The 25,792-nt window shown below is 51.6% G+C and overlaps 1 protein-coding gene across 3 annotated transcripts in view; it reads left to right on the plus strand.

Annotated features, from left to right (window-relative positions):
• The window catches only part of SWT1 (SWT1 RNA endoribonuclease homolog), a 2,657,341-nt gene that overhangs the window by 1,607,034 nt on the left and 1,024,515 nt on the right, over nt 1-25,792 (plus strand). For all 3 annotated transcript variants that reach the window (XM_069641360.1, XM_069641359.1, XM_069641361.1), the window contains exon 13: nt 21,300-21,445. In XM_069641360.1, the coding sequence (XP_069497461.1) occupies nt 21,300-21,445 (146 nt within the window). The remainder of the gene's footprint in view (nt 1-21,299; nt 21,446-25,792) is intronic.

The raw sequence follows: 25,792 nt of genomic DNA on the forward strand, positions 1-25,792 counted from the left end.
TTGGTTTGTCCATCAGTGTCCAAGTCACATAGTGTGGCCTTCCCGCCCCCTTGTGCATGAGAGGCATCTGCAGATTTGTCCTCCCCTCCCTTTACCTACCTTTCTTCCTTTTTTATTTGTCAGTGCCATTCTCCCCAACCTGTTCCTCAGCCTTCCTTGCCACCCTTCCTCTCCATCCCCTTCTCCCTGTTGTGTCCGCAGTGGCAGTGGCAAGCCCCCTGCAGCTGCCCCTTCCTCCTACTCAAAAAGGTTGCTCCAACATTCTTCCTCCCTGTCAGATGTTACACTACCTTGTCCCGTACTCACCTGTTAAGCTTCCCGTTCTACTCGTATTACCTTAACTGGTGCACTATAGATACGGAAAAGAGGAAGTCCCCGGACTCCTACTCATCCTCCTCTATGCTGGAGGGGTTTGTCAGTGGCGGTGGCAGTGGTGTCTGTCTGCCCCCTGGCAGAAGTTGGGTACTCTCACACAATGTTTTTAGTTGGGATAATTCTGCTTGTGTAGTGGTCATTTGTGTTTCTAACTCCCGGGTGATGCGTCCTAGATGAACTGGAGGTGTGCTTTTTGGACCATTCAAACCTTTGGGGTCATAAAGTGGGAGGGAGGGGGCTACTGCCAGTGTGGTCAGTGCACTTGGTTGGGGCAAATACAATGGGTCACAATATCCCTCTGCAGGTTTCGTCAGTAATGGGTACAGCTTTTTTGGTTACTCTCCATCCTTTTCTCCCCCTCCTCCCTCCTGGGTTGTGGCCACTACAGGTGGTAACTCCTTTTCCTTATTACTTACAGGAGGTGTCTCTTCGAACATCCTCCAGAGATCCAGTACTTCTCCAGCATGGGGTCTGGCATGGATTCACATGCTCATTAATATTCCCTGTCGTCAGGCTGGGAATCCTCGGTAAAGAAAAAATCAGTATCAGTTTAGTTTCTGATCTGTCTTTCTTAGTAGTAACCAATCACTGGTCTCTGGGTCATACTGCCCCCAGCAAATGACTGCCCTCTCCCTAAGCCCCGCCCCTGGCAGCCATCCTCAGATTTTTACCGCACGTTCAAGTGTTGGGAGTCCTCGTGCTATAGCTCTCGAGCTTTTGCTGCGTTTTCGTGCTTTTTTCAGAGATTTTCTAATTTTTTCAGTTAAATAGAGCCTCACGCTCCACCGTGTCTACATCCGATTAACGGGGACTTGTTTCAGATTTTCTACGGCCCTCAAGGGTGAAGCTTTCATCGAGTTACGCTTCTTGGAGGAGTCGAGAAGTTTTCTGAGGCCTACCCCGGACATGGCCCAGGAGAAAGGAAGCTTGAAGCCCGGAAAGCTGTACTGGATCTGCCCTGGATGCCAGCTACAGAATGTGTTCAAGGAGGACGAGCATTCAAATGCCTCTACTGCCTTCACGAGGACAAAACGCACGTGGAGAAGGACTGTGCGTTTTGCGGGAACATGTCGGAACGGACCTTGAAGGATCGTCCTCTTCGGCTCTCCAACTGGCTAGAAGGAAAGAGCCCGTCGGTTGAGAAGAAAAAGAAGTCGTCCGAGCGGTCTTCTAAGTCCTGTGAGGGCGCCCCGGCGACGGGGGCCCAACAGAAGGCTAAGCACCGCGAGTCTGCGGGCACATGGAGCGCCGAACGGTCGGGTTCCTTGACTGCCAGGCAGGGCGCACCCTCTCCGGCGCCATCAACCACGAGCCAACGCTCTGGCTCGGGAAAGAGGAAGTCTGAGAACCCGGGTAAGCTTCTGGAGAGGCCCCGGTCGAGCTCGAAGGTTCCGGCCGAGGGGGAGCGGGGCGATGACCCCTCCCCCAAGGGGAAGGTCGTGAGTACGCAGGTGGTGGTCAGGGCCTTGACTCACCCGGCTAAGGCCTCTATCGAGGAAGTCGCGGCGGCCCTGGCGCAGGTGGAGTCTGCATCAGTGGAGGCGACCTCAGTGGCCCAGAGTTTCCCTGCCACCGCGGAGGGAATCCTCTTTCAAGCCCATCGAGAAAACCCCTGTGAAGTCCCCAGCAGAAAAAGAGGGGGGGGACCGGTGGCCATCGTGGACACGGACACAGCCTCCGAGGAGGAGCTCGTGGAAGTTTTGGAGGGCCTCGACGAGGGTGTTGAGGAGGCCCGGCCTCTCGGGAGAGATCCCGACGAAGAAGACAAAGAGGGCGACTGCGGTGCCGACAAAGGCCCAAGCCAACCCTCGCATCCAGTGCCGCAGGACAACTCGCGGCCATTTTGATGGCACTACAGTCCTTATGTACAGAGATACGGACGAGATTGCCCCTACCTCCGACGGAGGAGACAGGCCCGACGGAGGAGCCAAGCCCGTCGGGGAGTCCCCCAAGGAAGAGAAGGATCCATCCAGCACCGCCTTTTCAACCCACACGGCCTGCTCAACCTTCCTCCCCGTCCACCGTCCATGTGGATGACACTGGACCGGACACGGCCAGGACGGGTACGGATGACGACGGAGGGGACGACGGGACGGATCTCCCATTGCCTTCGGGCCTCCCTGCCCAACGAGATTGGGTCCCTCCACGCAATGATTGCCAGGGCATCCGAGCTCTTCCAGCTCTGCCCCGAAGAGAAGGAGGGTTTCCCTTACCAACGGCGCAAGGCCAAGAGGAAGACGGTCCTCGCCGTACCCCTCCTGGATGACACCTGGGACGAAGATCTCACCCTTCTCAAGAACCCGTCTACGATGCCTGAGAAGAGGGACAGGTACGAGAAGAAGTACCGGGTCCCTGACGCTGCCCCTTTGTGCCTTAGGGCGCAACGGACCCCAGACTCGGTCGTCTCAGCAGCGGCCAAGAAGAAAGCGGGGGGCATCGGCATCAACATCAACTTCCCCGCCGGGAGGCGAAGGAAAGAAGCTGGATGCAATGGGACAACGGGTCATCTCGTCGGCAGCGACGACGATCAAAGCGGCCAACGCCTTGGCTATCGTGGCACGCTACGACAGGGAATTGTGGTACAAGATCGCCCCCTTGTTAGACTTCCTACCGGACGACAAGAGGGCGGAAGCCCTAGAGATCTTGCAAGAAGGCGAGGTGGCGTCGGACCACGCCATATCGGTGGCCACGGACATTGCCGACACCGGTTTCCGCCAGTTGGGCAACAGCGTTTGCCTCAGAAGGCGAGGATGGCTTAAGGCGACGGATTTCCGCCAGGATGTACAAGCCAAGGTTTTGGACATGCCCTTCGACGGGAACAACCTGTTGGGAAAACGGTAGATGAGTCCCTCCAAGCCATCAAGACGGACACGGAGACGGCTCGGGCCCTGGGAGTTCTCCGACAACGACGGCCATCCTTTCGGAACTCCAGAGGCAAGCAAAGTGCCTCCAAGGGATTCGGCGGTGGCTCCTCTACTTACCGCCAGGTGGCCCACTCCTCGTCGCAAGAGGCCTACAGGGGACGAGGCAAGTCAAACGGTTCCCGCCATCGTCGCCAGGAAGGCCAAGGCGGCATGGTGACCTCCAAGCAAGACTGAACCGACCGTGGCGTCAGGCCCCCACCGAAGCACCCCGGTGGGAGGCCGGCTGACGAAATTCGTTGGCGTGTGGAAGTCCATCTCCACCGACCGTTGGGTGCTGGATGCCCTGGCCCAGGGGCACTCCCTCGGGTTTCTAAGGAAGTGCCCCCGCATTCCACCCGTGGTCAGGAAGGAAAATCAGGTCCCTCAACTACTGTTGGAAGTAAGGGCGATGCTCAGGAAAGGTGCCATCGAGCTCGTCCCAAAGAGGCTCTGGGGCTCCGGAGTATACTCAAGGTACTTCCTCGTAAAAAAGAAGACGGGAGGATGGCTCCCCATCCTAGACCTGCGGCGACAACAAGTACATCAAGGCACAGAAGTTCTGGATGGTCACCCTCCAGCACGTGCTGGGACAGCTGGAAGAAGGCGATTTCCTGTCGTCGTTGGATTTGGAGGATGCGTACTTCCACATCCCCATTCTGAAAGGTCACCGAAAGTTCCTCAGGTTCGTGGTCCAAGGACGGCACTACCAGTTCAAGGCCCTTCCGTTCGGGTTAAAGTCAGCTGCCAGAGTTTTCACCAAGTACCTGACACCAGTGTCGGCGTGGCTGCGCCTACAGGGGATCCATGTCTACCTCAACCTGGACGAATGGCTCATCCGAGCGGTGACAAGGGAGCTCGCCGTCGAACACACAGCGAAGACCGTCCAGCTGCTCACAGACCTGGGGTTCTCTATCAACTTCGCCAAATCCCACCTGGTCCCGTCGCAAGTCGCACTGTTTCTGGGAGCCAAGCTCGACACAGTGGCGCGTCTGGCCTCTCAGTCAGAAGAAAGGACAAAAGCCATCCTGGGCAAAGTGCAACGTCTGCTGACCACGGACGGGGCCAGAGTGAGGTCCCTCAAGTCCCTCCTCGGGATGATGTCATCATGCATATATCTCGTACGATTGTGCAGGCTTCGGATGCGCCCGCTACAGGAGTTCCTCGACGCCCACTGGATTCAAGCGAGGGTCAGCTTCGAGGACAGGATCCCTCTCAACGAGACTTTCCGGAAAGCGATTCAGTGGTGGGGCACCCACGCTCATCTGATGGCGGGCACGGACTTTGAGACCCCAGTCCACCAGGTAACGGTGACCACGGATGCCTCCCTGGAGGGGTGGGGAGCACACACCGGAGACCTTCACACGAGAGGCCTTTGGCTCCCGGAAGAGAAGCCGCTCCACATCAACATCCTGGAGCTCCGGGCAGTGTTCTCGGCCCTCAGGTCCTTTCTTCCGTCCCTCAAGGGCAAGGTGGTGAGGACTTTCACAGACAACACCACCACAATGTTCTACATCAGGAAACAGGGCGGAACCAGATCCCCGTTGCCCAAGGGATGTTTCTGGTGCCATTTCATCTGGCGGGGATAAAAAACACCATTGCCGACACACTCAGCAGGGAGCTGCGCTCGTGCCACGGGTGGGAACTATGGCAGGATCAAGTGGTTCGACTCTTCCAGCGAATGGGCACACCCCTGATCGACCTGTTCGCGACGGCGACAAACTCCAAGTGCCAGAGGTTCGCCAGCAGGTTTCCCCAGCAGGGGAGCATGGGAGATGCCTTCTCGTTTCCCTGGGACGGCCTGTTCCTCTATGCGCTCCCTCCGTTGCCTTTGCTGCTCCGAATCATCAACCAGCTCAAGAGGTCCCGGTGCAGGATGATCCTCGTCGCACCAGCGTGGCCGAGGCAGATCTGGTTCCCGGACCTTCTGGACTTGGCAGCGTCCCCACCAGTCAAGCTGCCGGCGGACGCAGATCTTCTCTCCAGAGAAGGAGACGCAATCCTTCATCACAACCCGGAGTCGCTGAACTTGCAGGCCTGGCTCCTGCAGCGCCAGAGTTTGGAGGGTTCGATATCCCGGCTGACTGCAGAGAGGGTCTTGCAAAGGCCAGGGCGTCCTCAACTCTCAAGTGCTATGGACATAAGTGGAAGAGGTTCTCTGTCTGGTGCCACGCACAGAAGATTAACCGTCTGTGGATTACGGTCCCTCAAGCGCTTCCGTATCTACTTTCGCTCGCCAAGCCTGGACTAGCGCACGCCTCCATCAAGATACATCTGGCTGTGATCTCCCGATACACTAGAACTACAGGACGGGCGTCCTTGTGGTCTCATCGCCTGGTGAAGGAATTTATGAAGGGACTATTCCGTTTGTTCCCGCCGGTGAAGGCCCCTGCCCCGGCGTGGGAGCTCAACGTGGTGCTGACCAGGCTCATGGGGGCGCCATTCGAGCCTATGCATTCGGCACCGTTGAAGTTCCTGTCGTGGAAGACAGCATTTCTCGTGGCCATCACCTCCGCACGACGAGTGGGAGAGATCCAGGCCCTATCCTGCAAACCTCCATACTTGACTTTTCACGACACGAGGGTAGTGCTGAGGACGCACCCCTCCTTCATGCCCAAGGTGCCATCTGACTTTCACCTCAACGAGCCCTTGGTGTTAACAGTTTTCTTCCCGTCGCCTTCGTCACCGGCCGAGAGAACTTTGCACTCGCTGGATGTGGCTAGAGTGCTGAAGTTCTACGTGGACCGCACAAAGAGTTTTCGGAAGATGTCACAACTATTTGTAAACTTTGGACCTGTGAACCAGGGGAAGGCTCTCTCGAAGGCTTCCATTTCCAGATGGCTCTCCGGCTGTATCATGCACTGTCATCGGTTGGCAACCGACCGTTGCCTGACTGTCCGAGAGCCCATTTGACCAGAGCGATCGCTGAAACTACGGCGTTCCTGTCTGGTGTGTCCCTGCTGGACATCTGCCGGGCTGCTACGTGGAGGCCGACGCACACCTTCACAAAATTCTACTGCGTCGACCGGGATTCCAGGGAGGAGTCCAGAGTCGGCCAAGCAGTGCTGTGCAACCTGTTCGCTTAAGGTGAGCCTGGAGAGGAGGTAAGAGATGCTTAATTTTGAGTTTTTATGTAATGCTTAATGTTGAGCCTTGCCACCTCCCGTGGTTGTGCATGTGTGTACTGCTATGTATTCATGAGCATGTGAATCCATGCCAGACCCCATGCTGGAGAAGGAACAAGTTACTTACCTGTAACTGTTGTTCTCCAGCATGGGTCTGGCATGGATTCACATGCGAACCCTCCCTCCTACCCCTCTACGGCTCTTCATTTGGTCATACTGCCACTTTACGTGCTACCAAATTTGAGGATGGCTGCCAGGGGCGGGGCTTAGGGAGAGGGCAGTCATTGGCTGGGGGCAGTATGACCCAGAGACCAGTGATTGGTTACTACGAAGAAAGACAGATCAGAAACAAAACTGATACTGATTTTTTCTTTACAGAGGATTTCCAGTCTGACGACGCTCTGAACTGTGGTAAACTAGGGTGCTTTTCTCCCCTCGCAGGATTCTCAAACTTAGGTGGCCCGGTACCTAATACGCTTTACTGTTTGCTCTGAACTGTGGTAAACTAGGGTGCTTTTCTCCCCTCGCAGGATTCTCAAACTTAGGTGGCCCGGTACCTAATACGCTTTACTGTTTGCTCTGAACTGTGGTAAACTAGGGTGCTTTTCTCCCCTCGCAGGATTCTCAAACTTAGGTGGCCCGGTACCTAATACGCTTTACTGTTTGCTCTGAACTGTGGTAAACTAGGGTGCTTTTCTCCCCTCGCAGGATTCTCAAACTTAGGTGGCCCGGTACCTAATACGCTTTATTGTTTGTTTGCTCTAATTGTGGTAACTTGTGCTTGCCGCTCACTTCCTGTCTGCGTGCTCTCGTTTCGTCTGTCTCCCCCCACCCCTCCCCTCCCTTCTACCCCATGGTGCTCTCTGTCTCGCCTATCTTCTCTAACTGCTTCTCCATTGACTATCCTGCTCTCCTCACTAAATCTGGTAGGAAAAAGTTTAAAAAGGACATCCTGGTTTCCAACCCAGGACTCCCTATCGCTGACACCTACACTAATGCCTGCTCTAAGGAAACTCTCACTGACATCCTCTTTTTCGTGCCTTCGCCTGACCTATGGACCCTTCATATGGTCTCTGTGCTCTCTCCTTTCTCCTCCTCTCCCATTAATGGTGGCACCCGTTGGGATGTCCTCTTGGCCCCCTTCCGCTCCTCTAAGGCCATCATTAATGTCTACGCTAATGGGACCGTCTTGGTCCAAGGCCCTCAGGCCAACCTTCACCTCTTCGATAGACGCTTCCCACGCCTCATCAACTTCCTCTCCTCTCCTGCTGTCCCCCCTCCTCTATCCTTGGCTACCTTGCCTCTACCCTCCCTCCCTGCCCCCTCTCGTGCTCCTTCTTCACCTCCTTCTTCAATACCTCCGCAGGGCATACCTCTGATCTGTACCCCTCCCCGGAAGTTCTTCAAGGATGGCAGCCTCCTCCACATTGCCACTCTAAACACTCGCTCTGCCATCAAGCACTCCTCCGATATCTGTCACCTTCTTGAGGAACTGGACCTCAACGTCCTTTGTCTCACTGAGACATGGTTCACAGCCAGCTCTGCCACCAGCTTTGACACACTCCTACCTGACGGTTACAAGATCCTCTCCATGCCCAGGCCTAACCGTGCAGGGGGTGGTGTTGCCCTTATCTTCCCTGAGTGGATTCCTGCCACTGTCACTCCTACGCAGACCTACTCCTCTTTTGAATGTCTTGTCTGCCGACTCTCTCTCTCTCCTAGCCATTCCCTTACCGTGGCTACTATCTATCGGCCACCTGGTCAAATTTCCTCCTTCCTCTCTGAGTGGGCTGACCTCTCCTCCTCACTCCTGTCCTCAACCACTCAACTCCTCTTTCTTGGCGACTTCAACATCCACCTTGATGCCTCCAGTCCCCCCACTGGTCTCTTTCGTGACCTCTGCGACGCTCTCTCACTCTCTATTCTCCCGTCTGGGCCTACTCACTCTGCTGGGCACACTCTTGATGCTCTGATCTCTTCTGACCTTCCCCTCTCCGTCCCTCTCTCCACTCCTCTCTCCTGGAGTGATCACTTTCTCCTATCCTCCCACCTCACCCTCCCTACCCCACAGGCAAAGCCACCCTCTTCACTGCCACCCACCTTCTCGGTCATCCGACCCATGAAGCGTGTGTCAGTTGAGGCTTTCGCTGCTACCTTCTCGCCCCCCCCCTGCCCCTTCGGCTGACTCCCACCCTGACACAGCCCTCTCCATGCTCCACTCTGCTATATCTGTTACTCTTGATATCCTTGCCCCCATCATGAGAATCCGCCTGAAGCCCAAAGCCAAATGTAACTCCTGGTATGACTCGGATCTCGTCACCCTAAAACGCAAGTGCAGGGTTGCCGAGAGGAAATGGCGTGCATCATTTTCATCCTCTGACAAACTGGCCTGCCGCCTGCTCCAAAGGCAGTACCGGCTCTCCGTTCTCACCAAGAAGAGAGCCCTTATCCAAGCCCGCATCTCTGCGGCATCAAACAACTCCGCCAAACTCTTTAAAATCTGCAAGGAGCTGGCCAACCCTGTTGCAGTCTCTACCTCTCCTGTCCCCTCCCAGGCCCTCTGCACTGCACTGGCCTCTCACTTCATCTCAAAAACTCAGGACATCCTGTCCTCGCTCTCCTCCTTTCACCTCCCTCCCTCCCTTCCCGGCTCTTCCTCTGGCCCTTCTGCAGTCACCCCTCCTCCCTCTTTCTCTGCCTTTCCACCTTTCTCTGCTGACAAGGTTTCCAGACAAGTCCGATCAATGAAAGTCTCGTCTAAACAGGTTCACCCCTGTTCCTCCAAAACTATCAAGGACCACATCGACTCCCTGGCTCCTGCCCTGGCTGACTTTTGCAACCACTCCTTCGCCTCTGGAGTCTTCCCTTCCCCCCTCAAGCACTCCCTTGTGCACCCTCTTCTCAAGAAACCCTCTTCCGACCCCTCCTGCCCGGCTAACTATCGCCCTATCTCCATCACTCCCTTCCTGGGCAAGCTCCTGGAGAAACTGGCCATCTCCCAGCTTAACCTCCATGCTGAATCTGTTGGTAGTCTTCATGACCATCAATCTGGCTTCAGAGCTGCCAGAAGCACGGAAACTGCTCTCCTGAACATCCGTGAAGACCTGCTCTTGAACCTCGACTCCAACACTCCGTGTGTTCTCATTCTGCTCGATCTCTCCTCTGCCTTTGACACTGTCAACCATGCCATCCTGCTCAACCGTCTCCGGGAAAACCTGGGTATCACTGGTCAGGCTCTGGCGTGGCTGACCTCTTTCCTTTCAAATCGACCCTCCCAGGTCCAACTGGGGTCCTTCCTCTCCGACATCTTTTTCTCCACCTGTGGTGTCCCCCAGGGATCTAATCTCTCTCCCTGGCTGTTCAACCAGTGTCTGGCACTCTTTGCCCACAGCATCGCCGCTCTCTGCCCTAATTTCCAGTGCTATGCGGACGATACCCAGCTCATTTTCAGGCTACCCTCAGCCTCCCCCTCTCCTTCCCTCATCTCTGACTGTCTGTCTGCTATCCAAGAATGGTGTGCCGCCAATGACCTCTGCCTTAATGCCAGTAAGACTGAGATTCTACTCATCGGTACTCCCACTCCCTCCTTCCCTGCAGCTCTCTGGCCTGCCTCCCTTGGCCCCCTCCCTGCTCCTACCTGCAAGGCAAAAAACCTTGGGGTCATCTTCGACTCCACACTCTCCTTCTCTCCTCATATTTCTGACGTCGCCAAGAGGTCACACTACCAGCTGCACCTCCTCAGAGGTATTCTTCCCTTCCTCTCCTTCCCCCAGAAGCTCACTGTCTCCCAAGCCCTGGTTCTCTCGAAGCTGGATTACTGTAACAGCCTCTATCTTAATCTGCCTGCCTCCACTCTCCGCCCTCTGCAACTCATCCAGAACAGAACTGCGAGACTTGTCCTTGGCCTCAAGCCCAGGTATCGTATCTCTCCAGGACTGAAATCTCTACACTGGCTCCCAGTGGCTGCGAGGATAAAGTTCAAAACCCTCTGCATTGTCCACAAGGCCTTCTGGGGCCTGGGTCCTAAATACCTTCAACTCTCTCTTCCCAAATATCTTCCTTCCCGAGCCCTTCGCTCATCCGCCTCCAACTCCCTCAGGGTCAGCCGCTTCTCGAAGCAACGAGCTGGGGGTAGATCTCTCTCCGCGGCAGGGGCCTCCCTCTGGAACAGCCTTCCTGCCTCCCTGAAACTCGAGGAGAACCATCTCCGGTTCCGGAAGCACCTCAAAACCTTCCTCTTTGCTTCTGCTTTCTCTCTCCCTCTCCCCTGCTAAACAGCTAATATTCTTCACTGAAACTGCACTGATCCTGCAACTGGACCTCTCTAAACGGCCTCGGCCCTGGGCCCAGCCACTCTCCACTTGCACTGATGCCCTGGAACCCCTCTGCACTGCGGGACTGTCTCTTTATCCCTACAGCCCCCCCCCCTTCCCCAGCACTTGTTCTGCACTTACCTTGCACTTGCCACCAGCTGACCCTATTTATTTATTACTTTACGCCACTTACCTTGTACTGCACTTCCCCCCCTCCCCTTCCCCTTGCACTTTTCCCCCTCCCCCACCCCTGCACTTGCGCGATCTGAATGACACCTGGCCTAGTAGGATCGTTGTCTGTCTCCCCTTGTTCCTCCCCTCCCTGCCTCGTCGCGCCTTGAAACTCCTGTGTATAGGCGCGTTACAAATACCATATCATATCATATCACGACGGGGAATATTCATGAGCATGTGAATCCATGCCAGACCTATGCTGGAGAATAACAGTTACAGGTAAGTAACTTGTTCCTTCTCCCTTCTAATTTGGAGCTGCTTCCCTTTATATTTGGCCATTAAGTGTGTTGCAACAAGATCAAACACCCTCTTATCAAATACCCTCCTTCTGGCCATATTTGAGACGTTCCTTCCCCCTTAACCTCGGTCACCCACTGGTCATGATAGTTTTTTTTTCTCACTGTATATGGGGAGGTGTTGGCAGAAATGGTGTATCTGCTCCCATTATTTCTTCACACTGTGTGGATGCGTGCGTGTGGGCGGGTGTGTATGTGTCAGTTACCGATGTCAATACTCCAATAACCTTATCTTCTAGCATACATTTTTCAACATTACAGTTCAAACCATTTTTCTTACACCTTAATTCACTTTGATCATTTCATAGGAAGAACAAAAACCATAGAAACATATACAACTTAAAAGACAGAACTGTCAGACTGACGCACCTTACTGACAACAAAGAACACAAAACATATATTTGTGATATCCTTTTATATTCTCTACCCTCTTTCATAAATGCTGTATTTTCCCCTTCATTCACCCTTCACATTCACCTCACCCTGGCCCCTTCTGGGCCGACCTATAAAAAGTGTTAAAAAAAGAAAGAATTACTACTATTTCCTGAGTCTACTCAATATACATGTCTCCTACATATTCCTTTTTCCTCACTTCTAGTCCTGAACTGGTCTAGTATTACCCAAACCAGGTAAAGTTCCCAATTTTTTGTTCTCGGGGGTGGGGGAGCAGGGGGATGATCGAGACTCAAAGGGAACTAGAACAGAAGGAAAAAGTCTATAGTGAATCTGATTACCCCTCTTTTCATTGCCCAGGTGTTTCGAGTGATGGAACGTTACACATTAAACAAATTGAACATTATGAACCCAACACAACGAATTAATCAAAAAGAAATGTAATTTGGCACTGACCCAGTCCAGGAGCCCCTGCATTCCATGATAGTGAGTGACCCCCGCCCATCAGCCATAAAACCAATGGTCATAAAATAGCTGAACATGTGCGACCATTTCACTTGGTCCCATAAAAACACACTTTGGAGTACGAGGTACAGGGAGGTATACATTATAGATCAAAAAGAGGGTGGAAGCCTTGTGTGCGAGGGGTATGAGATAGCCAGAGCACTGAATGTGTCAGTCAGCATGATTGTATTTCTTCCCTCCCACCTGGTGCCAGTTCATAAGCCTCCCAGGTGCATGCCATAAAGATGGAGTATTAGCATTAGCTCACAAGAGTAGCCTTGGAACAGCAACATGTGAAGGGCTTGACCTTCAGTCCCTGGAGAGATGAACCCAGCTGACCCACGTGAGGGAGGGACCGATGGCGGAGATGAGAACCAATCATAGCCTGGCATCCCGTATGGAGCAGGACCATGTATAATGTCTCACCAATCAGCTATGCGGGTTTAGACCCTATGGATGACTTAATTTGTGATGATGTGGATTCTTATAACTTACTGCCAATGGTGATTCTTTCAGAACCCTCTTGAGCAACATAGTCCTCTGCTGACCCCTTGTACAATTAAACCTTGTTACCCTTGCAAGCAATATCTTGGCCTTTTTCCCTAGAGTGTTGTATTATTTCTGGCTTGAGCGTAACAGGGACTTGCCCTCATTAGCATGGGGAAGGACGCTTGACGGTGCGAGGGGGGAGAAATGGAAGTACAGGGGGAAGGGGCGCTTTATCCTTGATGCCAAGTAAAACATTCCATGTCAAATTAAAGTATATGCAGACTGGCCCAATTCATAAGTATTATTGTGTGGATAGACTGGCCATTCAATCTAGGCCAGTCTAACCATGCAATAGCACTTGCCATGTTTGCTTTACCCATGAAGCACAGTAAATATCTTACTCTTATGTCCCGTGCCCTTTCCTCCATACTGTGTGGGCGTCCCTTCCAAGGGACGGGAGATGGAACCTTTTTCACCAGAAAAACCTTCTTCCCCTTCATATTTAGAGGCGCGCAGGGGTGCGACCCAGGGAGCATGCGCTGCCCTGATTCTGCCGCCGGTGCCACACCTCAGTCCCCTTTTCCGTGTCGACGGGAACGGGCCATATTCACCAGCGCTCCTGGGTTTGGCTTCTGCCATGTAATTCCACGTGCAGACACTTCTTTGTCTTCCTTTTTGTCTATTTGTCATTCAGGTACTCTGTCCTCAGGTGTCGCACTCCTCCCCGGTGCATGTCGACTTCTACAGGGTTCAGCAGGTGTCCAACTTCAGACCCACACGCCCTCTGCCTACATTGCCTTGGTCCAGACCACGATTGGCAAGCTTGTTTAGGATGTGGCTCGCAGTCCTCAAAAGCGCTGAAGAACAGACTAGCTAGGTGGAGGGAGCTCTTCCAGAAGTCTCCTCGAGAGGACCTCAAAAACTTAGTGAAACATTGAAGCAAGCCCAAGGTAGGGGCGATATTCTCCATCGCACCCCGCAAGGGAGACTCCTTTCCAGGGACTCTCCCGCGCAGGAGGGACCATCAGGTCCTTTTACCAGCACGTGCACCGAGGCTGCTGCAGCTACTGGCCTCCGGGCCGATGGATCCTCGGATCCTCCCAGTGACAGTGTTGAGGGACCGGAAGGTTCTTTTACCGGGTCTTCACCCGAGGGGCTCCGCCCTTGTACCGGCACCCTGGCTGAGGGGCTATGCCCTAATACTGGCAATACATCTGAGGGGGCGCCTAAACGCAGCTCTACTGACCCATGGGTCGGGGGTGCCATACCTACCGGGCCTAGGACGAGGAGCAGGGTAGGCCTCGTGATCCACACGCAAGAGTCTTGGACGAGGCCAGGCAACACGTCGCAGACACGTGGCAGGCAGCTCGGTGAAATGGCCGCCGCGCCAGTCAGAGGCCCCCGTCCGACGCCATTCCAGGAATTCGGCGAAGAACGAGTGTCAAGGTGGGACTTGCCTCAAACAGGTACGTGGCCTACAGCCCACCCCTCTTTTGCACAGGGCTGCTTTCCTTTGCGTCCATATGGGCAGGGTACGCAGCAGCTCCAGCAGCTCCCCGTTACCTCGTAAGCACCCCCTGCCACCTCCTCGGTCAGTGAAGAGGTCTCCTTCGAGAGATTCCTCAGTCTCATGAAGTCACCTCGGATGGCGATTATCCTCAAAGACGCCATCAGGGAAGGCCTTCTCGCAATGCTAGCGGCACCACAGACTTCTCTGTCGGCGCCCCGGCGCAGCCACCTCCCCCGGCTCCCCAGCCGACTCCTCAGGTGGCTCCATACCAGCCTCTGCCGCCTCCTCAGCCTCTGGCCGCGGTCCCTGTTCCCCAGCCTCTAGCGCCAACTACTACTCCTCCTCCTCCATAGGATCCCCCAGATCCACAGGATATTGATGATGATGATGATGAGGAGGAGGATCTGGATGCCCCATCCTCAGCCAGGGCCTTCCACAAACGTCTTGCTGGGCTGGCTGAGTATCAGGGCCTACCCCAACCTGAGGTGGAGCAGCCGGCAGAGGGGTTCTGGTGGAAGTCCTCACACGCCACCCCTCTGCCAAATCGGGGATTCCTCTGCAGACCGATGTAGTCTCTGTGGCCAAGAAGTGCTGGCTCAAACCCCACTCAGCCCAGCCGGTCAATCGACGCCTGGACGCCAAGTACAGACAGATGGAGGGGGATACACTCTTACTCTCTGGCCATCCTCTGCCACACTCCTCTGTGATCGCTGCGGCATCACTATACTTCAAGCCTCAGTCTTCCTCAGCCTCTTCCTCTGCGGCGCTGCTAAGCAAGGAGGAGATCATCTTGGAGGCGTACAGCAAGAAACTCTATTCCAACGCGTCCTTACATCTTCGTCAGGCCAACGCAGACGCCATACTGGCTGCCGCCAACTAAAGATTCTGGCAGGAACTTGCGGACTGCCTTCTGGAACTCCCCACCCAGAGCCAATCACGCTTTAAGGCGGGCTAGCTGAGGCCAAGCTTGTGGCGCATGATCTCATGGAATCCACTGTGGCCCATATCGACACCTCTGGCTGTGCCATCTGTATCACCACAGACATGAGAAGGACAGCCTGGCTCCGGGCAACAAAGTTCAACCCGGATGTCCAGGAACGCATATTGGATCTACTGTTCGAGGGCGGAGGTGGGGGGCTTTTCCACTTCTCCATGGACGAAGAGCTGGACAAAAAGAAAAACCGCTCACAAACGGCCAAGTCTTTATCCATCTTGACAAAGACCACGGCCAAATCGTACACCCAATCTCAGCAGCACTCCCATAGAGGTCGTATGTACGGAGGGTTCCGAGGCTTCCAGGAGCGTAGATCCAGGCAGCCGGACCGCTTGCCGTCTCAGAGCCGGCGCAAGCAACAAAAAGGGGGGGGGAGAAAGGGCTTTTTCCAGTCCCCCTCTTCCGCGACAGCCTCTGAGGGAAAGAAGGCATGACACGCCCCTTCTTGTCCATGTGTCTCCGGTGGGGGGGCAGGCTTGCTCTCAATGCACATTTCTGGCGCCAGAATTTCATGGACCCCTGGATCCTCTCCGTAGTATCCATGGGGTACGGCTTCTTTATCCCACCCTCTCCTCCCCTCCACTCCCACAGGTTGGGACAGCAATTCTTTTGGCAGAGATCTGGTCGCTCGTAGAGCCAGGCAGAGGAGGAAGTCCCAGCCTCCCAGCGAGGCCTTGGCTTTACTCCAGGATTTTCACCATTCAGAAGAAGAACCAGGTGGGCCTGAGAGTTGTGCTGGACCTTTCCACCCTCAACCTCTCCTTACCCCTGCAAAAATTCAAGATGGTTTACGCCATATAGCGAAGACATTGGACAAGGGAGACTGGATGTGATCCACGTCCGATTTGGCAGCCCCATCGTTCTTTCCTTCGGTTCAGGATCATGAGCTACCATTTTCAGTACAAGTCCTTCCTTTTGGCCTCAACTCAGGTTCTCCACCAGGCTAATGAATGCAGTGGCGGCCCTCCTCGTAGCGCAGGGCCTCCACATCTACCCATACATGGACAACTGACTCGTCGGGGACTCATCTCCGGAAGTGGTTCACCACTCTTCCCATGCCCTTATGAACACACTGCACGATCTGGGCTTTTCGCTCAAACTCAAGAAGTAGCAGCTGCAACCCACGCAGACTGACATTTTCATGCCTCATCTGGGACACGTGCTCCCAGAAGGTATTTCCTTTGGAGGACAAAATCTCTGCTATCAAGAGGGCCACCACCCACTTCTTCAACAGAGAGGTGACCTCGGCATGGTGGTACCCACATCTCCTGAGTCTAATGGCGGCGGTCCTATTAGAAGTCCCGCACATGAGACTAAGGATGAGGAGGATTCAGCTGCACTTCGCGCCCTCATGGAACCAGGAGCGGGGCTCTCAATCCGAGATGATTAACGTTCCTCCATCTCTCCACCCGGACCTAACTTGGTGGTCCAGAGACTGCAAACTACGGATGGGCAAGCCCTTTCGAACGCCCACTCCGCAGGCCACTGTCACCACAGATTCCTCTCTCGAGGGCTGGGGAGCCACCCTGGACAATCTCTCTGTCCATGGCACCTTGACTTGTCTGGAGCAGGAATACCACATCAATTGGCTTGCGCTGAACGCCATCTGGCTGGTGCTCAAGGCATTCCTACCACTACTCGGGGGCAAGATTGTCCTAAACCAGACGGACAACTCGACCAGCATGTACTACGTCAACAAGCAGGTAGGCACCAGATCCCCTCCTCTGTGCAGACTGGCTATCGGCATGTGTGAGTGGGCCCTGGAAAACGAAATTTACCTCACAGCAGTCCACCTCCTGGGTGAATCCAACTTGGAAGCGGACAGGCTCAACAGGCTGGGACCGGACAATTATGAGTGGCAGCTAAACAACCTTGTTATTCAGGAGATCTTCAACAGGTGCGGTCACCCCAGGTGGATCTCTTTGCCACCTGGCACAACAAGAAGTGTCCCCAGTTCGCATCCTGGTAAGGTCAGGGCCCTGGCTCTCTGTCTGGCGCATTTCACCTCTAGTGGACCGGCATGAAGGCCTACGCCTTTCCACCCACGCCCCTTATTCACAAGGTAATTTGCAAAATCAAGGCATCTCGCCAACTCCTCATCATTCTAATAGCTCCATGGTGGCCAGCCAGGCCATGGTTTTCGGAGCTGCTCAGTCTCTCGGAAGTGCCCCTGATTCACCTCCCGACAGGCCCAGCACATCTTCTGGTGCAGCAGGGGGGCAGAGTCATCCACCCTGTGCCAGGGAAACTAGCCCACACAGCGTGGTACCTGAGCAGGTAACGCTGCGGCACCTCAGCCTCTCACAGGCCAATATGGAAATCATACAGGGCACCAGGAGCAAGGCTACCAGGGCCCAGTACAAAAGCAAATGGACCAGATTCTGCCACTGGGCAGACTCCAGGGGAATTCTCCCCCGGCGTGCACCTTGGACGACGTGCTCTCCTCAGCGCACCTCTCCCACTCAGGCGTGCAGGTGGACACCTGCCGCACATATCTCGCAGCTATTGGGGCTTACAGGAACTCGGAGGAAGCCATCTTCTCCCCCTCCAATCCTATCGTCAAGAAACACTTGACGGGACTCTCAAGGCTCTACCCACCCGTCAAGGGACTGCACCCTGTGTGGGACCTTAACATACACTAGGGCGCTCTGGCGCACAAACCGTTCGAGCCTATGGCATCTGTGGACATCAGGCTAGTCACCATCAAGACGGCTTTACTAGTCGGCCTCACCGAGGCTTGTAGAGTCAGCGAAATACAGGCGCTGGTCGCCTTGGATCCATATACTACCTTCAGCCATATACTGTCCTTCACAAGGACAAAGTCCTGCGGACACACCCGGCATTTCTGCCCAAGGTCTCGTCTGCTTTCCACTTGAACGAGGAAATAGTACTTCCTAAGTTTTTTCCCGATCCCAAGGACGAACTACAGAGTGCTGCACTGCCTCAATGTCAGGCGTGCCCTGAAATTCTACTTGGACAGGACCAACGGCTTCCGCAAATCGGACGCCCTGTTTATCACATTTGGAGGCTCAAGACCAGGCTATCAGGCCTCTAAGGCATCCATATCCTGCTGGGTGGTCTCTGCCGTCAAGGAAGCATATGAGGGCCAGCACAAGCCGCTTCCGGCCAACATGCATGCCCATGTAGTTGGGGCCAAGGCAACGGCCATCGCATTCCAGCGCCATGTCCCTTGGCAAGTCATAAGCAGGGCGGCCACTTGGGCCTCGCCCTCCGCTTTCTGCAAGCATTGCTGTTTGGATGCCGGCTCTAGATCTGATGCGGCTTTCAGACAGGCGGTTCTCAGCAACCTCTCCACCCTGGGGCTACAATCAGTTGTTGTTAGGGAGAATTCTCATCTATGGCTAATTTCCCTCACCTAGTAAGTCCCCCAGCAGCTTTGCTGGACTTCTGGAGTTTATTTTTTTCCACTTGGTAAGAGTGAGAGCTTTCCCCCCACTGTTACCTGTGTTTTTGCTACGTGTTTCTTCCTGTTTTTGGGATTGTGGACTCTGAAGTACACCACTTCAGTAGCCCTCTTCTTTTTGTGTGTCACACAGCACCTTCAGTGCCGTGGCACAGGGTTGTCTTTGAGACTTCTCGCGACTCCATTTCTGAGGTGACTACCGTCACCCAGAAAAGGGTAAAGTTACCATTAACTTTACTTAGTCAATCTACCACAGATCCAGTACACCCCATCTTCCATGGAGTACTGGAAAGGGTTAATTTGTATCCCTTTTTATCTGTACCTCCTAGAGCATTGTTTTGCTCTTTTAACATTTAGACTTGGCTGGTGGCAGTGGTATCTACCCTAACTTTTCTACCGTGATTATATTAGATAAACGTGGTACTGTTCTTGGCTATTATATTAGCCTTGAACATAAACCCGCTTGACCAAATCGTCTTTCTTTTGGCTCCAGTTGGGTTTATTCGCCATTTCTTTTTGTTAAAATCCTTCTTGTGTTTTACTTTGCGCGGCAAACTAGGTTCGCCTTCTTTGTTCACTGTCTTTTGGCAGGCTCCTGCTCAGAAGCCCTACTCAAGGCGCCTGGGTGTCTAGGTGGGCTGAATGTGAGGGAGGGGTGTAGTCACCCCCTGCACAGGGTATCCTAGGAAACCCAAGTCACACTTTGTCATGATTGGCCAGGGTAGCTGTCCGGGCTGGACAACCCCCCTGCTGGGAGATTGACAGCCAGGCTGTGTGAATGGGGTTTTTTTGCATAAAAGGCAGGTCTCTTGGGCTAGAAGTCAGAGTCGCCACTGGAACTACAAGGAACCGAAGAGAGAACGACGGCTGCTGCAACTACCCCGTCCCGGTGAAGCTCTGCTGCAGTCCTGAGCTATCTTCCATTCAACGACTTAGAGAAGATCCAGTCCAGAGTCTTCTTGCCTTGAGCTTGGTGGGGATAACCAGCTCACCTCCTACAGCCAGAGGATCCTCTTCCTTGGTCGAAATCACTGCACGTAGTGGTCCGGATAGCCACCTGAAGAGCCTCTCCTATTTTTTAGGAGCACACCTTTTCTTCCTCGTTGATGCTGCCGGCTTCATCCCTGTGTGGTGCAGATCCCCTTCAGACGTCCTCCTTCACAATGAAGCTCCAGGAATCGTGGGTCTGCGGGAAACCAACAGGAAAAACTGCCAGGGCACCAGCTGCACCATTGGAACAAGGTACTGTGTTCTACTTGAGGAAACTGGGTGAATCCCTTTTGTTCATTTCCAAGGCTTGCCCTGGTCTTCCCTCCTTTTTATAACTTTTGCTTCTGAACATTGACAATATCGATGTACTTTTGGCTTCGTTGAATCGTGAACTGTCTGTGGGATCTTCAGCAACAGGCCCCCAGTGTCTTTCGCCCTGGCTCTGGCCCTTTGACTTTTGAACTCCTGTCTCTGAGTGTTTCTTGATTCTGCCTGCCTAACCAAAATATTGCCTGTGATTTTTGCCTCCAACTCCCTCTGGGTATCTCAGGTGCTAAGTGCGTTTTTGCCCCGGTAGCATTTCATGTCACCGATACGCGTTTATTTAGTAGACCGAACTGTCAAAAAGTGATCGCAATCGTATTCGTGGTAACGTGTTTTGTTCGTAACACTGGTTAATTCAAACACAGGGTACTTACCTTGAGACTTACTGTACAAAGTGAATTGGTTAGTTGTAGTATATTTAACGTGTGGTTTTTATTTGAGTTTAATAGAAGTGTTGTGTTTATAACGAATGGTCTAAAAATAAATGTACTTATATTTTTCTACCTGAAACCTTGAGCCAGTGTTTGCTTTAGTCACAGTAATTGTGGTCCCTTTTTGTAATCTCTGCTACTGCTCCTATACTCTGGAGATAAGCCTGGCTGCTCCGCCACTGCTACCACTCTGACATAGTAGTTCAGGCTTGTACCAAAGGTAAAACTTGTATTGCCACCTGTAGTCTTAATTGTGTGTAGTGGTCCCTATGGGCACTGCACAGCATTCCAGTTGTAATCGCCCATACAGTATGAAGGTAAGCGGACGGGACGTTAGAGCAATTATGAGTTGCTCACCTTAGTGACTAATGTACTCTTAGTCCTTAGTCCCCTTTCCTCCATATGTCCCACCAACCTCCCCCCTAATAATACTGGTGTCATTTGGCAATGTTAAATCTGTTGTCGACGCGTCAATGGGGACTGAGGTGTGGCCCCGGAGGGCAGAGTCAGGGCAGCGCATGCTCCCTAGACCGCACCCCCACGCGCCTCTAAATTTAGCAGGGAAGTTGTTTTTTTCTAGTGGAAAAGGTTCAGTCTCCCATCCCTTGGAAGGGACACCAATACAGTATGGAGGAAAGGGGACTATGGGCTAAGAGTACGTTAGTCACTACGGTGAGTAACTTATAATTTAGGGTAATGCCATGCCATCCATACACTGTCCTAAAACTTCATCTCTTAATCCCTTCTCAGTAGCAACGGTTTTGGTGTTCTGGTAGTGCTGCTTGGCACCAACAAAATTAGCCATAACTAAAAGAAACAAAGAAAAAAACTCCAACAATGCTCGTTGTGGTGTGTTTGTGTGTGTGTGCGCGCGCGCCCCATCACCCTGATTGACCTACTTCCTCACGAAGCTGGAATGGGACCATGATTAAATAGTTTATGAAAAAAATAATGTGATTTACATATGTTGCCTAATCTCCCCGTTTTCCATTTTCAGGTGCAACTGTAGACTACTTATTGATGGGACTTTTGCTAAAACAATCCAGCATATTGTTAAATGGATTCAGTTCAAGAGCAAATTATGATGGTGCTCTTCCAGAAGCATGTGCACGAATTGGCCAGCTTCTTAAGACTGTCTCAGAGGTAAGACCAAGATTTAAGTGGCCTTGACATTTATACTTTTTTGGTAAGCCATCTGGAGCTCCTAACCCAAACCCAGTGGATATTTTCAAATTCCTGCTGGCAGTGGTGCATCTTAGATACTCATTGGGGTTTGACATCAGTGTTTTCTGAATTGGTTTCAAACCAGTTCTGTTGTTCTCTTGATCTCTAGATACACGCTTGAGTATTTTCCTTGGGGTTAAAACCAGGCCGGTCACTATGAAATTATAATGAGTGACTGTAAGATGAGGAGTGTTTTTCATTGAGCAAAAGGGTATGCCAGAAAGTAATTTTAAAATGTCCAGTTATGTAGTCTTAAATGGCAAATTCCTGTCAAGAAAGGAGCCCATTTGGTCCACTCCTTTTTTGATAGCTGGCGTGTTTTGACTGCCCCACGTTTTCTGTTGCTTGACAGCTCAGCTTAGTGGATGCTCGGTTTTTACCTTGCTATACTTTATTTTTACTTTTCTGATTTATCATGCACCTTCAGTAAGGTTGACTAAACTCTTATTAGCCCTGAATTATAAGCAGGGACCATGTCTTGTCAAGATTGATTGTTTTGAGAGGGACACCAAGACTCTGATTTGAACTGCCAACGTAACACTCTTATTTGGAATTTTAATCATGGTTAGTAGTCTACTCTGCAAGCATGCCGAAAGTGAAGCTATCAAAACCTATCCATGCCAGAATAAGGTAGAAGGCCGACGATACTGATTCTATGCATTTTGCTCACAATTTTCTTCATGTATTATGTTACTTTGCAAGGGTAATATATAATCTTCAGTTCACTCCAAGGATATTTACTGATAGTATGCAAGGAGAATTATCTACACTGAGTCTACCAAGAGTGAGTCTGGTTATTTATATGGTGCTCACTGAAATTTAATTATGTTGACTGAATACTAAGTCCCAACTGTACCACCAACCTCTAATGTTCAACATATCCCACTGACCCAGCACTGCAAGACTGAATGTTGCTTTCCCAGTTTGCAATCTCAAAACATAGGGCCATCCTGGGCATATTAAAACATTCAGTGATGTTATCTATTAGTAAAAACCCATGGAGGATTCCTCCCCAATGATAAATTACTTCAATATATTGATGGAAGGCCATGTTGTAATACATCCCTTTCTTAAATAGATTCATCGTATTTTTAAATGGCAAACTGTGTCCAGCAAAATGTATATAGCCACCAGGGAGGAGATGCGCCACTGCAAGCCCTGTCTGTCATGGGGCCCACTGTCACTTAGTGATGTAACAGTGATGTATGCAAAGCCAACTTAACGGCATCCTTCATCTACCTTTTGTGTGTACCACAGAAGCACCCACCGGAACTTGCAACTTTTGTTTTGTTGTTTTGGACACTTTTATTTCTTACATTTTAAAGTAGTTTGCTCCACAGAAACTGCTCTACAAATTATCAATCAATGAATATGCACCCTCTAAGACTTCATAAGCTTTGCAGGAATTCCATATGGCAAATGTCAATTTTTTTGCCGGTCTGGCACCATTTGGTGCTTGGTTCCAGATCCTGAAGAGGATGGTGCATTGCTGTGCATCACATGACCATCTGGCAGCAGGTGTGCATGGACTTAGAATGTGCCAAAAAGATTGAGGTAGTGTAGCCCCCCCTAGGTCATTCCTGCAACAAAACAAGTGAGCTGTATCACAACTCTGACCGTGAGCCTTTCCTGCTGAGGGATTGCAGGTCCTGCTGAGGGATTGCAGGTGCACAAAGGGGGAAAAAAGGCGCAGCAGCACAACTCCTCTTTTGCTTTGCAGATGGACACCATATGTCCTTCTCGAGATGTGTGGGCACAGCCATGCGGAGCCAACCAGCTCTATTTTAGAAACGATACAGGCAGTTATTTTCCCTTCAAAGAAGTTCACTCTGGTTGGCCTGGGGATTTATAGGCAATACATGCTTGCAGTCTTATGGAAAAATGCCCTAGCAACACTCCCCCTAACCCCACCCCCACCCCCTGACATTTATTATCAGTATGCCATATTGTCTGTGCCCATATGTCAAACTCCAACAGAACCAGTATTAGGGCAGGCATGTGGGTAACATTTTGAGGTTCCCCCAAATCTGTCCCTAATACCAGGTGCAAATAAATGTCCATCTCCTCTGAAGTGCTCTTGTGTCATCCTCCAACTCCCTTTGACCACATTTCTCATACTAATTGCGCCTACTCCTGACCTCCATTTGGGTAGATTAGGACTTGGGTGCGCTGTGGCATTGTTGGGCGTTAACCAACCACACGCTACTGTCTCACTCATTTGAACGCACGTAATGGTTGATGCTGATTTTGAATGTTTTTTGGGCTGATCAGGTCAATTCTATCATTGAGGTCCTTCCTGTGGGCCTGGAGAAGGAAGGTACAACTGAAGCAGATCTGAAATGACAGAGGATTATGTCTTCTAATTAATAATGCACAAAGCTGCAGACTGTCTTGGACTGTGTGTGCTTTTGGCTAACACAGTGAATACAAAATTGACGAATATGCCAAAGCTGGATGAAAAAAATCCCCCTTGTTGGGGCTTTTACAGAAACCTGATATCTCGCTGTGGGAAGCCTTGCTCTGTTCATTTTGTGCATGGAAGAGTAGTGAAGAAAAATAGCGCTGTGGCTGATGATCAAGAGTGCTTCACCACATACAATGTACCTGAGTGGCTTGGGGTCCACGCATAGTGCTTGTCCTAAGCCCAATATCATTTCAAAATGTCCTGTAAACTGGGAGTATAAGATGCTGGACTGTTTCACACAAAATGCACCTCCAATAGTTTGGGATTGTGTATGACTAGTGTGACATGCACTATCGCTTCTCACAACTGTGCGGGTGGGCCTCTGATCACCTTAACCCAAAATAGGCACACCACTTAACAAGGGAGTCCATGTTTGTCTGTAAAACAAGTTTATTTTACAAACGGCTGGGAGGAGATAAATGACGCTGTAAAGTATCTGAGTCTCTCTGGACCACACATGTTTACACATTGTATACATTTGGCATCAGTTGAACACTGCCACATTTTATTACAAGTCATCCCTCCCACACGTGATTGCCCACACGTGATTGGTCAAACCTATACAAAAGAAATCCAATCTTCTCATTGGTCGTATTTATTTAGCCACCATCATCCGCTCATATTCGCAACACACCCCTTTTCTGGAGTCTTCTGTGGTAGGTCATGACACCATTACATAGTGACATATTAAAAAATAAACTTGATTAATTACAAGTTCCCGCTGGCCTGGGACGTTCTAACCCCAGATGTGTTGCACATGGTTTGCAAGAACACTTAAACAATATGAGAAGGGGGAAAATAAACAAGACACCTTTGAACTGGCAATAACTATCTCACCCGCCCAGACTTGCTGACTTCCTTGTTTCACTCTAATCTAAACGACTGCCAATTCAACATGCATGGCCTCCGGAAACAACCGGAGAAACTAATCGAAACCCATAAAGTATTTGTCAACTCTGCCCTTGGGTGTACCTTCACCCCAGGTTTAATACTCGGTCACAAAAAGATGGCCAGACTCCCCTGGACAATGAATAGCAAGCCCCCATGCACTTGAAAAGATTGCATCTCCTTTCCGTAATAGGGCCAAGTCGTAAAATCCCTGAGCCTGCCCGCAACCGACCATCTGATATTATCGCAGCTGCTCGTTGCCTTTCCTCGGCCTCCAACCTTGCTCAACCAGTTTCCCAGTCACACAGACTTCATCTAGCCAACACAGGTTTCAGAGCCTACCCAACTATGAGGAAGTTTGCAGCATACATATTTTACATATTCACCATGTACCCAAAACTGTCCCAAACATGTATCCCTCAAGACCTCCATGTATCTATGTCTATTTATGTATGTTCAAGACTACCGCGCCCTCTTCTCAGTGGTTTCTTCATGACAAATCTACTTTCTTGCATGCGCATATGAAGCTCCTCATTGGCCGGTTTCTAGGGGCTACGTGGCACACCATACCTACGCTGTTTATACTTGCATCATCAGTTTTGACATCTTGCTTCACACATGCAGATCTAAAATGTGTCAACTTAAACGCATAGTAACACTAAAAATAACACATCTGCCATTCTTATTAACTATACTAAATACATGTAAAATTGCAACATCACGTCAATATCGCCTTTCCCATTGTCAACCCCTCTTTCTCATGGGGGACATGTATTGAGCATAATGATTTGTCAGAATGGCTTTATTAAACCACAAAACACATTCTAAATTCTTCTGACTCCACATCAAAATGTATATCTAAATAGTTTTCATCCCAGTTCATCAAACACTACAGTGGTCTTGCCACCTTTTTT

The sequence above is a fragment of the Ambystoma mexicanum genome, chromosome 1q (genome assembly GCF_040938575.1).
Source record: "Ambystoma mexicanum isolate Mex_15411 chromosome 1q, UKY_AmexF1_1, whole genome shotgun sequence".
Taxonomy (NCBI): Eukaryota; Metazoa; Chordata; class Amphibia; order Caudata; family Ambystomatidae; genus Ambystoma; species Ambystoma mexicanum.